Source organism: Chanos chanos, chromosome 9 (genome assembly GCF_902362185.1).
Source record: "Chanos chanos chromosome 9, fChaCha1.1, whole genome shotgun sequence".
NCBI lineage: Eukaryota > Metazoa > Chordata > Actinopteri > Gonorynchiformes > Chanidae > Chanos > Chanos chanos.
Window position 1 is genome coordinate 43,654,637 of NC_044503.1, and position 13,172 is coordinate 43,667,808.

General features: G+C 44.3%; 2 protein-coding genes across 4 annotated transcripts in view; both read right to left on the reverse strand.

Annotated features, from left to right (window-relative positions):
• pafah1b3 (platelet-activating factor acetylhydrolase, isoform Ib, gamma subunit) overlaps positions 1-2,296 on the reverse strand; it is a 10,816-nt gene extending 8,520 nt beyond the window's left edge. For 2 of the 3 annotated variants that reach the window (XM_030784673.1, XM_030784672.1), the window contains exon 1: positions 2,210-2,296. The gene's annotated coding sequence lies outside the window, so the exon portion shown is untranslated. Of the gene's footprint in view, positions 1-378; positions 420-2,209 lie in introns of those variants that run through there. The other variant, XM_030784674.1, reaches the window with a different exon arrangement.
• A 7,791-nt stretch (positions 2,297-10,087) lies between these two features.
• Positions 10,088-13,061, reverse strand: tlr21 (toll-like receptor 21). Its single transcript, XM_030783983.1, has one exon. It carries the CDS (start codon positions 13,059-13,061, stop codon positions 10,098-10,100), a length of 2,964 nt encoding a protein of 987 aa, XP_030639843.1. The 3' UTR covers positions 10,088-10,097.
• Between the last annotated feature and the right edge of the window lie 111 nt (positions 13,062-13,172).

Genomic DNA, 13,172 nt, shown 5'->3' on the forward strand with positions numbered 1-13,172 from the left:
CCTTTAAAACCAGACTAAAGACTTATCTATTTTCTCAAACTTATGCATAATATAATTTTGATTTGACTTTGTTATAGACATGTAAAGCCCTTTGAGTCTATAAATAGTGATATTGGGCTCTATATAAACGTATTATTATTATTAACACATCAGGTTCATTGAGGCCTGAGGAAGTCTGACTCTGAAAAAGACGTCTCTGTTCACACTGTCCAGTAGGATAAGTCTGACTCTGACTCTGGGAATTAGACATGGCGACTGATTTATCTGGCGGTCAGTGCCTAACGGACAAACACAGAACAGACCAGAAACACAGAGCAGGATATCAAAACGCATAAACATCTTTCACATGGCTGAACTGTACTGGATGTGCATTCTAACTATCTTATTCCTGGAGGAAACCAGTCCAGCAGGCTTCCAGTGGCAGTGTTTGACACAGTGGCCTGTGAGGATGCAGGTTTGCACAGTCAGGTGTGTTTGCCGAGTCAGGTGTGTTTGTGTAGGTGTGGACAGAGCATTTGCACATACAAAAGCCAATGATTGATCCTTGCCGTTGGCTACATGTGCATGGGTGTAAAGACTTATATGCCCTTATAAGACTGTTATTTCTCAAAAGAAAAGGGAAAAAAAGGCTGTTGGCTAGTCTTGCTTTGCTCTCTCTGCCTTGAGTGCTTCAGTGAAGGGGATGCCAATTTTTTCAAACATATAGTGTTTCTTTAAAAACAAACAAAGATACAAGCACAGTTAGTGATGTCAGCATAACTAGCCGACTCCTCTCATGTTGAACTGCAAACAGTAAGAGACTGATGCTAATGCCATTAGCTTGCCTCCAACTCATAAGATTCAGTAAAGACTGCATAAACTATAAACATAACCAGGGCTGTATCACTGCAGAAACTGTGAACCTAACCAAGGCTAGATCACTGGATCCCTGCATAAACTATAAACATAACCAAGGCTACACCACTGGATCACTGCATAAACTGTTAACATAGCCAGGGCTGTATCACTGCATAAACTGTAAACATAACCAAGGCTACACCACTGGATCACTACATAAACTGTAAACCTAACCAGGGCTGTATCACTGCATAAACTGTTAACATAGCCAGGGCTGTATCACTGCATAAACTGTAAACCTAACCAGGGCTGGATCACCCACACATGGCACTGACCCGGAGAGCAGGGACACCAGTCAACCTGTCCTGTCAGTGGGGCACCAAAGCATGAGCAGAACTGACTGGTATGTACATGTTGGTTTTCCCTCTGAACTGGTCTCGAAGCTCAGGATGCTTGTACGTATGTACGTATGTATGTATGTGTGTGTGTATATATATATATATATATATAGTGTGTATATATATATATATAGTGTATATATATGGGTCATTGCGTGTAAAATCAGACAAGGTTGTTGCAGCTCTGTCTCAGCTTTTGTTCAAAAGTTGTCTGTATCATGAATGGGTCTCAAAACCAAGGCCTGTGAAATATTTCTATTCAAATCCTATGTTTTCATATTTTTCAAGCCCTTGACATTATTTCATTTTTACAGCCTAAAAAACGCCTTATCTGGGAAGCCATGTTTGGGCATTAATATCTTGTAAGTATTGTTCCTAACCTCACCAAACTTTGTAGGATGGAAGACAGACATGTTTTCTGTATGAAGGAAAAATTAAAAGCCCGACTTTACAGGTAGGAGCTCCGACTTCCATTGTACTTTTTCTAGTAGGAGGGCGGAAAATCTGGACTGTCGAGTTGTCTGGAACGCAACATAACCTCTCTGTCATTCAAAAAACTCGTTCTGAAACTTTGCTGTGTTTCTCTCCCTAGCATTGTCTCTAACTAGCACTGTCTCTTACCAAATATTTAATAGCGCTTGCTCACCTGGACCTCGCTTGGGATTTTTAAGGAAGCATTTCTAAGGAAGTGTCGCTAGCACAACATAACATATAACTCCCTCCGACTCACATGGTTACGCTTGAGGACCCGCTTGGGGGGGGGGGGGGGGGGGGGGGGGGGGGCGACGCATAGTACCAAAAACAATGGTTTGTGGACTGCATTGCCAAGTCAATGCACAGAAATACGATGGTCAGAAGCCCACTTTCTGAATAGCGCGAGCTAAGCAGTAATATATTCTTCATATGCAGGCTGACATCAGGGCTGGCTTGTTTGACTGTCGTCTTAATAAATTAATTTGAAAGAACTATCTCACCTGCTTTGTAGCTCCTCTGTTGATTTGAAAAGTTAACTGTAAAGTTAGCTGGATATATGGGTATGTTTTATGAAAGCTATGATTTCGTTGGTGCAGAGGTAGCACAGTCTTTGTGATAAGTATATCATGTGTCTTAGCACAGTCAAGCATACGCATCAGTTAAGGATCATTGAAAATGCGCAGGTCTGCAGTGATGTATCCGTGGCGTGTATTGTTTTACTAACTCTTCCGTGTTGGGGTAGCTAAACCTGCTTGGGGTAGAAAAGACGAACATATTTAGCTAAAATTCAGACTATTCATATGTATTTAAGGATCTTTAAATGTGATTAGATATGTGAATATACTTTTTCAATTTCTATGTCTTGAAAACAACGTTTTAAAAGTGTTGCGAAAACAACATATATCGCTGTCCATTCTGTCCCACCCTAGCTTTTCAGGCAATGGAATCTTCCATCAACGGTCCCGAACGATGAGTTGTACACATTCTGCAGGCAAAACGTATTCAGAGAGTGCATGCCTGTCACATTAGAAATCAAATAAAGCCATAGCCGAATGAATGAGTGAATCGATCATTTTGTACCTCTAATTAATCACATTATGTATACTGACCCACAGGACTAGAAATTAAATATCACCAAAAATGCACTAGCTTAATGTGACCTGTGACAAAAGTCATCATTAGTAATGTAACGTAAATCAGCTGAGGACATCAGAAGCGTTCGTCACGTTGCCAGGCAACAAAGCATTTAAAAACAAATATGGATGAACGGTAAAACAACCAATTTTAAAACAGTTGGGGAGTCCGCTATACGGTAACACGTTTTTCTTCTTCTTTTTTTTGTCATGTCCGTAAATATTCAAACAACACATTCAGGTAAATTTTCAGCCAGGTTTATTTTCTCCACGTTTCGTGTAGAAAATCTGTTCAGCAAAGGTTGTTTAGCCACACAATATTGTTAATGGTTTAGTTTGGTTTTGCCTTAGCTTAACAGGATATAAGATAATTTATAATAAGAAGGTGACCAAGAACCCACCCCGTCATACTTTTGAATTCAGTGTTAACTGTCTTGACTGACCTAGTCTGCTGAAACTTGCCAATTAACTTTGCTGTTTGTAATGGCAAAGGTAGGTAAAGCAGTTTCATGTGGTTGCCAGCTAATAGCTCATCCAAATGTACAGTTAAATAAATGGCCTTAGTATCACAGCAAAAGTAGGCCAAAAATATGTTACTTAAGTGACGGAAGGTATGGCAGAAACTTAAATGTATGCTGGCTGTGTGTCATGTTGATGATATTCTGTGTTTTTAAATGTTGATTTAGCTGCAGAAATACAACACACACACAGGTGCGCGCGCGCACACACGCACACACACACGGGGTAAGATGAGAGTAAGTTAGCTATGCTGCCCTCAGCTATTCTATTATTTTTTCCCCTCACTTCCTCTCTGTAGCAAATTCACGATGAGCCAGAATGATGACAGCACTGTAGCAGACAGACAGAGCCTACTCGGTGTTTTCACTCATTTCAACGCCCAAGTGAAGCCACCCTGCTGCTCCTACAGAACCATACAGCGCGGTAGTGCCGACTGTGCAGCTGACCGTGGCCCGACGAAAAAGGTCAGAAGACTCAAAACACGCAGAGAGAGAGGAGAGGTAAGGAACTGCGGAGTGGGGAGTCACACCCACATCAGATCTCAACACCACCACCAGCGCACGATGAGAGGAGGCAAAGAGAAAGACCGTGACCGCGGCGCCCGTCGAACCCCTCACTCCAGGAGAAAAAAAACGTTTTCCCTCGCGCCCCCACATCATAAACCCTCCATTATCGCCGAACGGCGTCTGCTCGGGCACCAAGGCCTGTTCAGCCACGAGGTGAAGTCTGTGGACATCGAGAGACTGCTCAGTCTGAAGAGGAAATCGGACAGGCAGGAGTCAGCGTCGGGTCCTCCACCAGCGTCCCCTGCTGCCACACATGACTCCGCAGTGCCAGACACGGCCAAATGTGTGTCTGGCATGTGTGAACCGGCTGGGGCAGGTCCTGTGGTGCTGAATGGGAACAGTGGGAGAGTGAGCAGTTCTGTTCAGGCCGGTCCAGAGGACCAGGGCAGTGTCTCCGGATCATCCAGACATCCTGAGTCAGTGGCTGAGCTCAAGGTTTTGACCTCCTCTGGACGTGAACGGGTCTCCCACACATCTCCTCATCTATTAGAAAACAGAGAACAGGAGAACCCTAACGCGCTCCTGTCCGAGATCCCAAACGTTACACGGTGCACTCCCACAGACGCAGGGTCTGCAGACGATACTGCCCAGACGCACCACCTTCCAAACTCCGCCACCTCTCCACCTCCAGGCGATGGAGGCAGCAGCGTGCCCTCAGACAAGCTCCGGCAGGTGTTGGCCAGACTGGCAGCCCGTTTGTCCCAGGCCCTGGAGCTGCCCACGCAGCAGAGGAGCCTGTTGGCAGAGAGCAGAGAGGTGCTACTGCAGAGTGTGACCCAGAGCCAGGGCCTCCGGCTACAGACCGGCTTACTCCCAAACCTCACACGAGCCACACCCCTGTCCTCTGCAAGGAGACCCGATGTCAGAGAGGAGGGACCCGCAGTGGAAATAAGGAGTGACATGTTGACAGGTAAGAGAGTAGTGTGCGTCAGTGATGAGCTGTGTGGTGTAAATCATCAGTGTGTCAGTGATGAGCTGTGTGGTTTAAATCATCAGTCTGTGTGTCAGTGATGAGCTGTGTGGTGTAAATCATCAGTCTGTGTGTCAGTGATGAGCTGTGTGGTTTAAATCATCAGTGTGTCAGTGATGAGCTGTGTGGTGTAAATCATCAGTCTGTGTGTCAGTGATGAGCTGTGTGGTTTAAATCATCAGTGTGTCAGTGATGAGCTGTGTGGTGTAAATCATCAGTCTGTGTGTCAGTGATGAGCTGTGTGGTGTAAATCATCAGTCTGTGTGTCAGTGATGAGCTGTGTGGTTTAAATCATCAGTCTGTGTGTCAGTGATGAGCTGTGTGGTGTAAATCATCAGTCTGTGTGTCAGTGATGAGCTGTGTGGTGTAAATCATCAGTCTGTGTGTCAGTGATGAGCTGCGTGGTGTAAATCATCAGTCTGTGTGTCAGTGATGAGCTGCGTGGTGTAAATCATCAGTCTGTGTGTCAGTGATGAGCTGTGTGGTGTAAATCATCAGTCTGTGTGTCAGTGATGAGCTGTGTGGTGTAAATCATCAGTCTGTGTGTCAGTGATGAGCTGTGTGGTGTAAATCATCAGTGTGTCAGTGATGAGCTGTGTGGTGTAAATCATCAGTCTGTGTGTCAGTGATGAGCTGTGTGTTTAAATCATCAGTGTGTCAGTGATGAGCTGTGTGGTGTAAATCATCAGTCTGTGTGTCAGTGATGAGCTGTGTGGTGTAAATCATCAGTCTGTGTGTCAGTGATGAGCTGTGTGGTTTAAATCATCAGTGTGTCAGTGATGAGCTGTGTGGTTTAAATCATCAGTGTGTCAGTGATGAGCTGTGTGGTGTAAATCATCAGTCTGTGTGTCAGTGATGAGCTGCGTGGTGTAAATCATCAGTCTGTGTGTCAGTGATGAGCTGTGTGGTTTAAATCATCAGTGTGTCAGTGATGAGCTGTGTGGTGTAAATCATCAGTCTGTGTGTCAGTGATGAGCTGTGTGGTTTAAATCATCAGTGTGTCAGTGATGAGCTGTGTGGTGTAAATCATCAGTCTGTGTGTCAGTGATGAGCTGTGTGGTGTAAATCATCAGTCTGTGTGTCAGTGATGAGCTGCGTGGTGTAAATCATCAGTCTGTGTGTCAGTGATGAGCTGTGTGGTGTAAATCATCAGTCTGTGTGTCAGTGATGAGCTGTGTGGTTTAAATCATCAGTGTGTCAGTGATGAGCTGTGTGGTGTAAATCATCAGTGTGTCAGTGATGAGCTGTGTGGTGTAAATCATCAGTGTGTCAGTGACCAGCTGTGTGTTTTTTTATGCTTAGACTGTTTTTGTTCCCTGTATGAAGAACAGTTTTGTGTTTGACTGAGTGACGTGACAGAGTGTCCTCTGACTCTCTCAGACGCTGGTGCACAGAGTGTCAATGTGGCTGAAGAGCGTGCTGACGTCTGTCTGTGGGAGGAGCCTCGGAGACGGTCGACCAATGAGAGGAGGAATCACAGCAGTTGGAAGAAATGTAACTGTAAATGTGGTTCTCCACACCAAATCCCTGATCCCTATGCTGCTGGTTTGGTAAGGCTCACACCTGGTCAAACTCTCTCGCTGTGTTTGAAATGTCCACTCGCTCGCTATATGGTGCACTATATGGTGAATCAGCCATTTTGTAGTGCTGTTCAAAATCTCCACTGTAAATTTAAAGTGCCCTACAAAATCTTCACTAGGCAAAATGTGGTGTACAGAAGCTGTACTCTACATTGATCAGCTGAGACCATCATGCATTGCGGCCTGTTTCGTAAAAGCAGGCAAATCTTTACAGACCAATCAGATGCAGATGTTCTGCTGTTTGTTTATGCGACAGAGATAAAACATTACAAATCTCTGGCGCATAATTATGTTGCAGCATAACATCCAAATAGTGTCTGAAATGTATCAAGAGCTGTCTGCCCTTATCCCCCAGTGAGTGCTCCATGTAGCAAACACTATATAGTGAATGAGTGAGTGAGTGAATGTTCCGAACACAGCCTCTGCGTCTGGGATTTAGAGCAAACACAGCCTCTGCGTCTGGGATTCAGAGCAAACACAGCCTCTGTGTCTGGGATTTAGAGTGAACACAGCCTCTGTGTCTGGGATTTAGAGTGAACACAGCCTCTGTGTCTGGGATTTAGAGCAAACGCAGCCTCTGTGTCTGGGATTTAGAGCAAACGCAGCCTCTGTGTCTGGGATTTAGAGCAAACGCAGCCTCTGTGTCTGGGATTTAGAGCAAACGCAGCCTCTGTGTCTGGGATTTAGAGTGAACACAGCCTCTGTGTCTGGGATTTTAAAGCAGAAAAAACAGACATGGAGGTCGTGCTGGTATGCATATCAGCCAGCCTCTCTGGCCTGTGATTGGCTGGTGTGAGTATGCACATTTCCTGTATAAAAATCAGCAGAAAACAGCAGGACTTTAGCCTGAACACCCGTTGTAAAGACTTTATGATCTCTGTGATCTTTTAATTGAATTTGAACTTCCTATGTTATGAAATCTGCTCACCCAGATTTGTAGTAACATGAATCATTCTAACTTTAAAGATGGTCGTGACTGGACGTCATTCTGCTTTATGTACCACAGATAGAGATTTAATGGAGCTGCTCAAATTCCTGTGATTTGTGACCCTTTGCTCTGTGACAGATTCAGAAAGACGTGTATCCATTATGTCTCTCCCAAGTGTGTGACAACAATTTCTCTTGTCTTACTTCTCACATTTCAAGGTGAAAAAGATCGAAATCATATAAAACTTGATTCTCTGCTAGATTGCTAACTAATTCAAACTCATCAGTGTATAACATTTAATCTCTAATCTATGAAAACATAAGCAAGATTTGGTCACAGTTCACAAACTGAACCAAATTTGTTCCTCTTACTTTTTACAATGTATTGGACCTTTCCGCTGATTGTCCATAGCATGAAAATTATAACTAGATACATGCAGCCACTCTGGCTAGGTTCACACTGTCAGTCCAAATCTGTTTTTTTGCACATCCAGTCAGAATCTGATCTTCCTGAATGACTGTTCGCATTATGTATCGCAAGTGATCAGATTTTCGGTCTCACTCACATTGGTTGCTATAGTAATGACATTGTGTCTGAAAGTAGAGGCAGTTGATATAAACAAACTAAAGTGGAGGGTAATGAAACGGGCTTTGCTCATTTACGACATGGCGATGTGGAGCCGTGGTGCAAGTTTTATAAAAATAATGAGACAGTGTCAGAGACGGTCAGAGGCTTGCCGCTTTATTTTGTGCAGCCGTCACCACCAGTATCACTGTCCATCGACCTACAGCCGCTCATCAACGGCTCCCTCTGCCACCAAACTGGCATGTTTGATGTACACGAGAACTTTACGTGGTGTCAAAAGTCGCAATCGTAAAAGGAAAACACCTGAACTCCGATCAGAACAGTCAGACCTAAACGGATTTGCAGAAATGCCATTTGAATTGGATTTCAAACCACATACGAATGTGGTTTGAAACGGATTTGTAAAAATGGGATCTCATGTGATTTTTGGCTGTGCAGACTTGCTACATATGATCGGATTCCAATTGGATATGCACATAAATCAGATTTGGACTGACTGAATGAACATAGTCTCTGTCTCCTCTAAGCTGGCTACAATTTCTCCAACTAGCTAGTTAGTTATGCCACCAGCCAAATTCTGATGGTATCACGTGTTCAGACTACTGGTTTTCTGGCCCGGGCTCTTTATGATCTCTGTAGTCACTACAGAGTCTAAATATCTATAATCTATACAGTCACTGTTAACATGGTCATTTCTGGATGGTATCATTATTGGAGTTGTATGGCTGTACTGGAAGGTGATTTGAACTACATTGCAGAAATGATTTTGGATGTGTCTGTGGCATTTTGCCTTTATTGCTGTGTTGGCTGTCTTCTTTTCTGTCTATATTTAGATGCTCTACCAGCCTGCAGATCCACGGTGTGCTCCACAGGCCTGTGAGCCGAGAGACAGGCCCCTGATGTCGACCTGTACAAAACTTCTCATCTGCACCCACACTCCCAGTCCCTCAGATTGGGCTGGCCTGACCTCTTCTTTCACTCCGAGCCTTTTGGAAAGTGACCGGCAGTCATTTCATAAAGAGATGAGTGTTGGAATGGAACGGTCTGAACTGTGGAGGGATGACCCACATCTCTCTTTCTTATGCCACATTGAAAATATGAATGAAGACAAACTTTCCAGTGTGCCGTACCCATCTACACCACTAGATGGCAGTCATAGTGTCTGGTCACAGCCACATCAGCAACAGTACGACTGTGACACGCGGAGTTTGACTGCCCTGTGGGACTCTGAAGACCTTCACGTTAACTTCTCAGAGCCTCTCTCCACCCACACCTGTTGCTCTGATGAGGCTCTTTATCCCCCCTTTGGGAGAGCACTATCTCCCCCAAAACCAGAGGACTGGGTTTTTCCCAGAATGAAACTGTACTGAACCCCTGACACATCACAACAAGCTGCCATGTCTTTGCTACCTGAGAGCAAGCAGTCCAGCTCTCTGATCTCAGGTACCAAATTACATCACCTGACAGTGATGTGACCCCACAGCCCAGGCAAAAGCCACAGCATTAGAACTTAATTCAAACAAACGGTCTTTCTCAGTTTTCAAAATAAAACTTGTGACACAATTATGATTTACTTAAACAGTGACTTTAAGCGAGATTGCTCATTATTGTTATTCCAGCACTCTTGAGAGAAACATCTGAGAAGTACAGAGCAAACGATTTCTGCTTGTTTTTGTGTTGAGTGTGCAGTGCTGAAAGCTTAGATCATAGTTGTAACAGTTGCAGCTGTTCACTGGGACATGCTACAAACTGTATTCATTTTGAAAGTGTAAAAGATTAATGGAAGACAATCTTTAACTAATTACAAAATAAAAAAAAAAAATCTTACTTTTTCATGAAATCTTAGTTCAGCAACTCCTAATGTTTCATCTTGTACTAAGAATTTTGTCAAAATGTAATTAGCCCACAGAGTCAGAGGGAAGTACAAAATGCCCAGGCCATCAGTAATGTCCTTGAAAAGGGGAAATGGTTAAAAGTTCCAGTTTCTGTGGTTCTTGTTCCCTTTTTCCTGTCCAGCTGAAATATGTGTGGGGTTAGTCTGTCTGACCACTGCTGTTGTTTGGTCATTTTTGAACAACATGATGACTGGTGATCCCACACATCATTTTTAAGGCATCAAATAGTACGGTTCATCATCTTTTTGTCGTTCATTTATGAAATGTTCCCTCTCCTCTGCTCTCTCCTGAGGTTCCTCCTCCCTCTCCTTGCTCCCCTCCTCCTCCTCTCGGCTCCTGTTGTTGCTGCTCCGTAAAGCTCTCTTCAGCTTTTTCCAGAACAGCTCTTGAGCCTTTGTGGGATCAGAGCAGTCTCTTCCTGGCCACTGCAGGTAGGTCTTCTTGAGCATGACCCTCCTCATGCGGTGGTAAGCAGACAGCTGCCTCTCTGGGATTGGCTCGAGGAAGATGAGTAGTAGCACATCTCTGAGTTCGTCAAACATGCGGTAGCTGGCCAGCTGAATCTCCAAAGAACACCATTCACTGTGCAGGTAGTGCTGGCTCACCACACACAAGGTCTTGCGACTGCTGTATACAGCCTTCACTATGTTGTCCACGATGTCACGGCCCAGCTCAAAGTCACGGTGGTGCAGGCACAGGCGGAAAGAAGACCCGTTCCCCTCCAGGTTCGGCACCAGTGTGTCCAGTACCCACTTCTCATCCTCAGAGTTGTAGGAGACGAAAGCGTCGTACTCGCAGTCCTCTTCCTGTTCTCTCACACGACGCCACTGCTCACCGAACCACGAGCGAAAGACGTAGTAACTGTACTTGAATTTCCAGTAAAGTTTCACGTAAAGCAGTGGTATTAGAGTAAGTAGAAGGGATACAGAATATGTCGACGCAAAGAAGTAGATTTCAATGTGTAGGTAACAGACCTTTGTGTCAAAGTCGTGGAAGTCAGAGTTAGGGAGGTCAGGGCATTTCAAATCATAAATATGGGCTAGCTGCACTTTCTGGGTAGAATTGGTCCAGTTCTGCAGATCAGTGTTAAGACAACCGCAACTGAGGGGACACTTTTCCACATCCAGATATTTAAGATTTAACAACTCTTCCAAGAAAGTGGAATTCAAAGTTTGCATGACGTTGTGATTCAGGTACACTACTTCAAGTCTTGTTAGATTCCCAAAGACTTCTCTAGAGAAAGAACGAATACCCAGGTTCTTAGCTCGAAGATGCTTCAACTTGCGAAGGTTTTTAAAGATGCCAGGTTTCAGCTGGGTCACACCAACACATGAATTATCCAGGACAAGGAACTCCAAGCTCAACAGGTCATCAAAAGTGTTCCAACCAAAGAAAGCAATGTGATTATTGGTTAGCCAAAGACTTCTCAGGGAACTTAACCCACGGAAAAAATCAAGGGGCAACATTGCTATGCCACGTGGCAACTGTCCGCTTAATTTCAGATCCAAGAGCTTGGTTAGTTTGACAAATGGAGGATTTTCAAACATGCTGGAATACCGAATGTTGTTAGCTTCCAGATCCAGCACTTGCAGTGTGTTGTGGAGCTTTCCAAACAGATCGCCGTCTATTTTTTTCAGGCAGTTTCGGTCCAAGTACAGTTTAGTCAGACTGCTGAGCCCACTGAACGCCTCTGGCATCAACTGACTGATTTTGTTCCCACCAAGATCCAAAATTTCGAGTTTCTGCAGGGAATGGAAAGTTCTGTTAAATATGACAGCGATTCGGTTATTGCGAAGGTTGAGTGTATTTAGACTGTGAAGGTCTTCAAAACTGTCTTCGTAGACGTCGGTCAGAAGGTTGTTATCCAGACGAAGGTTTTTAAGGTTTCTAAGCCCGTGCAAAGCCTTATGGTCTAGATAGGCAATTATATTTATGTTGAGTTCCAGATTAGTCAGATTGGGTGTGTGATAGAAGGCAAAGCCGCTGACTAGTAGTATACGATTATAACGGTAGCTCATCTCCTTCATGTGAGGAAATGACAGGTCGTCCGTCCTTTTGCAGGATTCCAGTTTGGTCAAGTGGTTATGCTCCACTTTGATTATCTGAAGCTGTTGGTGATCTCTGAGGAACTGCAGGCATCCTGTGGTCTTTAGCTCATTTTGGGAGAGGTCTAAAATATTAGTGAAGGATGGACAATTATGGAAAGTCGCTTTGCTTAAATTGTGTATCCCATTACTTTGTAGAATCATTTTTCGTATCGCATGTGTTTTTACGTGCTTGCGTAGAAGTTTGCAGAGTTTCACTAGTGAGTTATTTAAACCCAAACCAGAGAAATCCATATGCTGAGGCGTAAGGTTGGTGACATTAAGAAGCTCCCCCACATTCACTGAGGTGGAACGCAAGCGCAGATAGGTAATACTCCCTAAGTCCAGACCCCGGAAATCTTTGGATGAGAGGTTTTTATGGTATGAAAGGTCAAGCACTTTAACCCTGCTGAAGAGATCTGTTTTGCAGCCCAGTGTTTTGAGACGGTTGTTACCGAGATAAAGCCTCTGAAGCGATGGTGGGAGACGTGCCTTATGATGAAGGGAGGGTAGTCTGTTAAAGCTAAGGTCTAGAGTGGTTAACTTTGACATGTGAGCCACTGACTCCACCACCACTGAGAAACTGCTCAGGAGGTTCCTCCGAAGAATCAGTGACTCAAGATTCTCCAGGTCAGCGAACACAGCCTGAGAGAGAGACGGGAGGAGGTTGTCCTGTATGAGGAGGTTTGTGATGCTGTGAAGGTTGTTGAACGTAGAGGGATGCAGGTATGAGATTCTGTTGGAAGACAGGTTCATAATCTGAAGCTGGAAGAGGTTTCTGAAGGCGTCTTTGTCAATGTTACTTAGGTTTTTGTTGTGCAGTCTCAACACTGTCAGATTCGGGAGATGGGAGAAACTTCCACTGGGGATCGTGGACACTGCACATACGGAGATGTTGAGGACTTTAGCAGAGGGGGGTAGGTCTGCCACTATAGCAGATGCATTTTGCTCATAACGATACATACAGTCAAAACGAGTGTGGTTAGAGGTTGGGTTTTCCACGCAGTTCCTGAAACTGTAACTAAGGGAAAAGTGACTCAGTGGGTTTAAAATGGCCACTAAGACCAGTATGTTCAGTCTGTGTTTTTCCATAACGGCTGAGCATTCAGTGAGGCACCATCAGGATCAGTCAAATGTCAAGACTTCTCTGTTTAGAGAACTTCTCATTGTTTTTCTCCTCCATAGCAAGACAAATGATATATA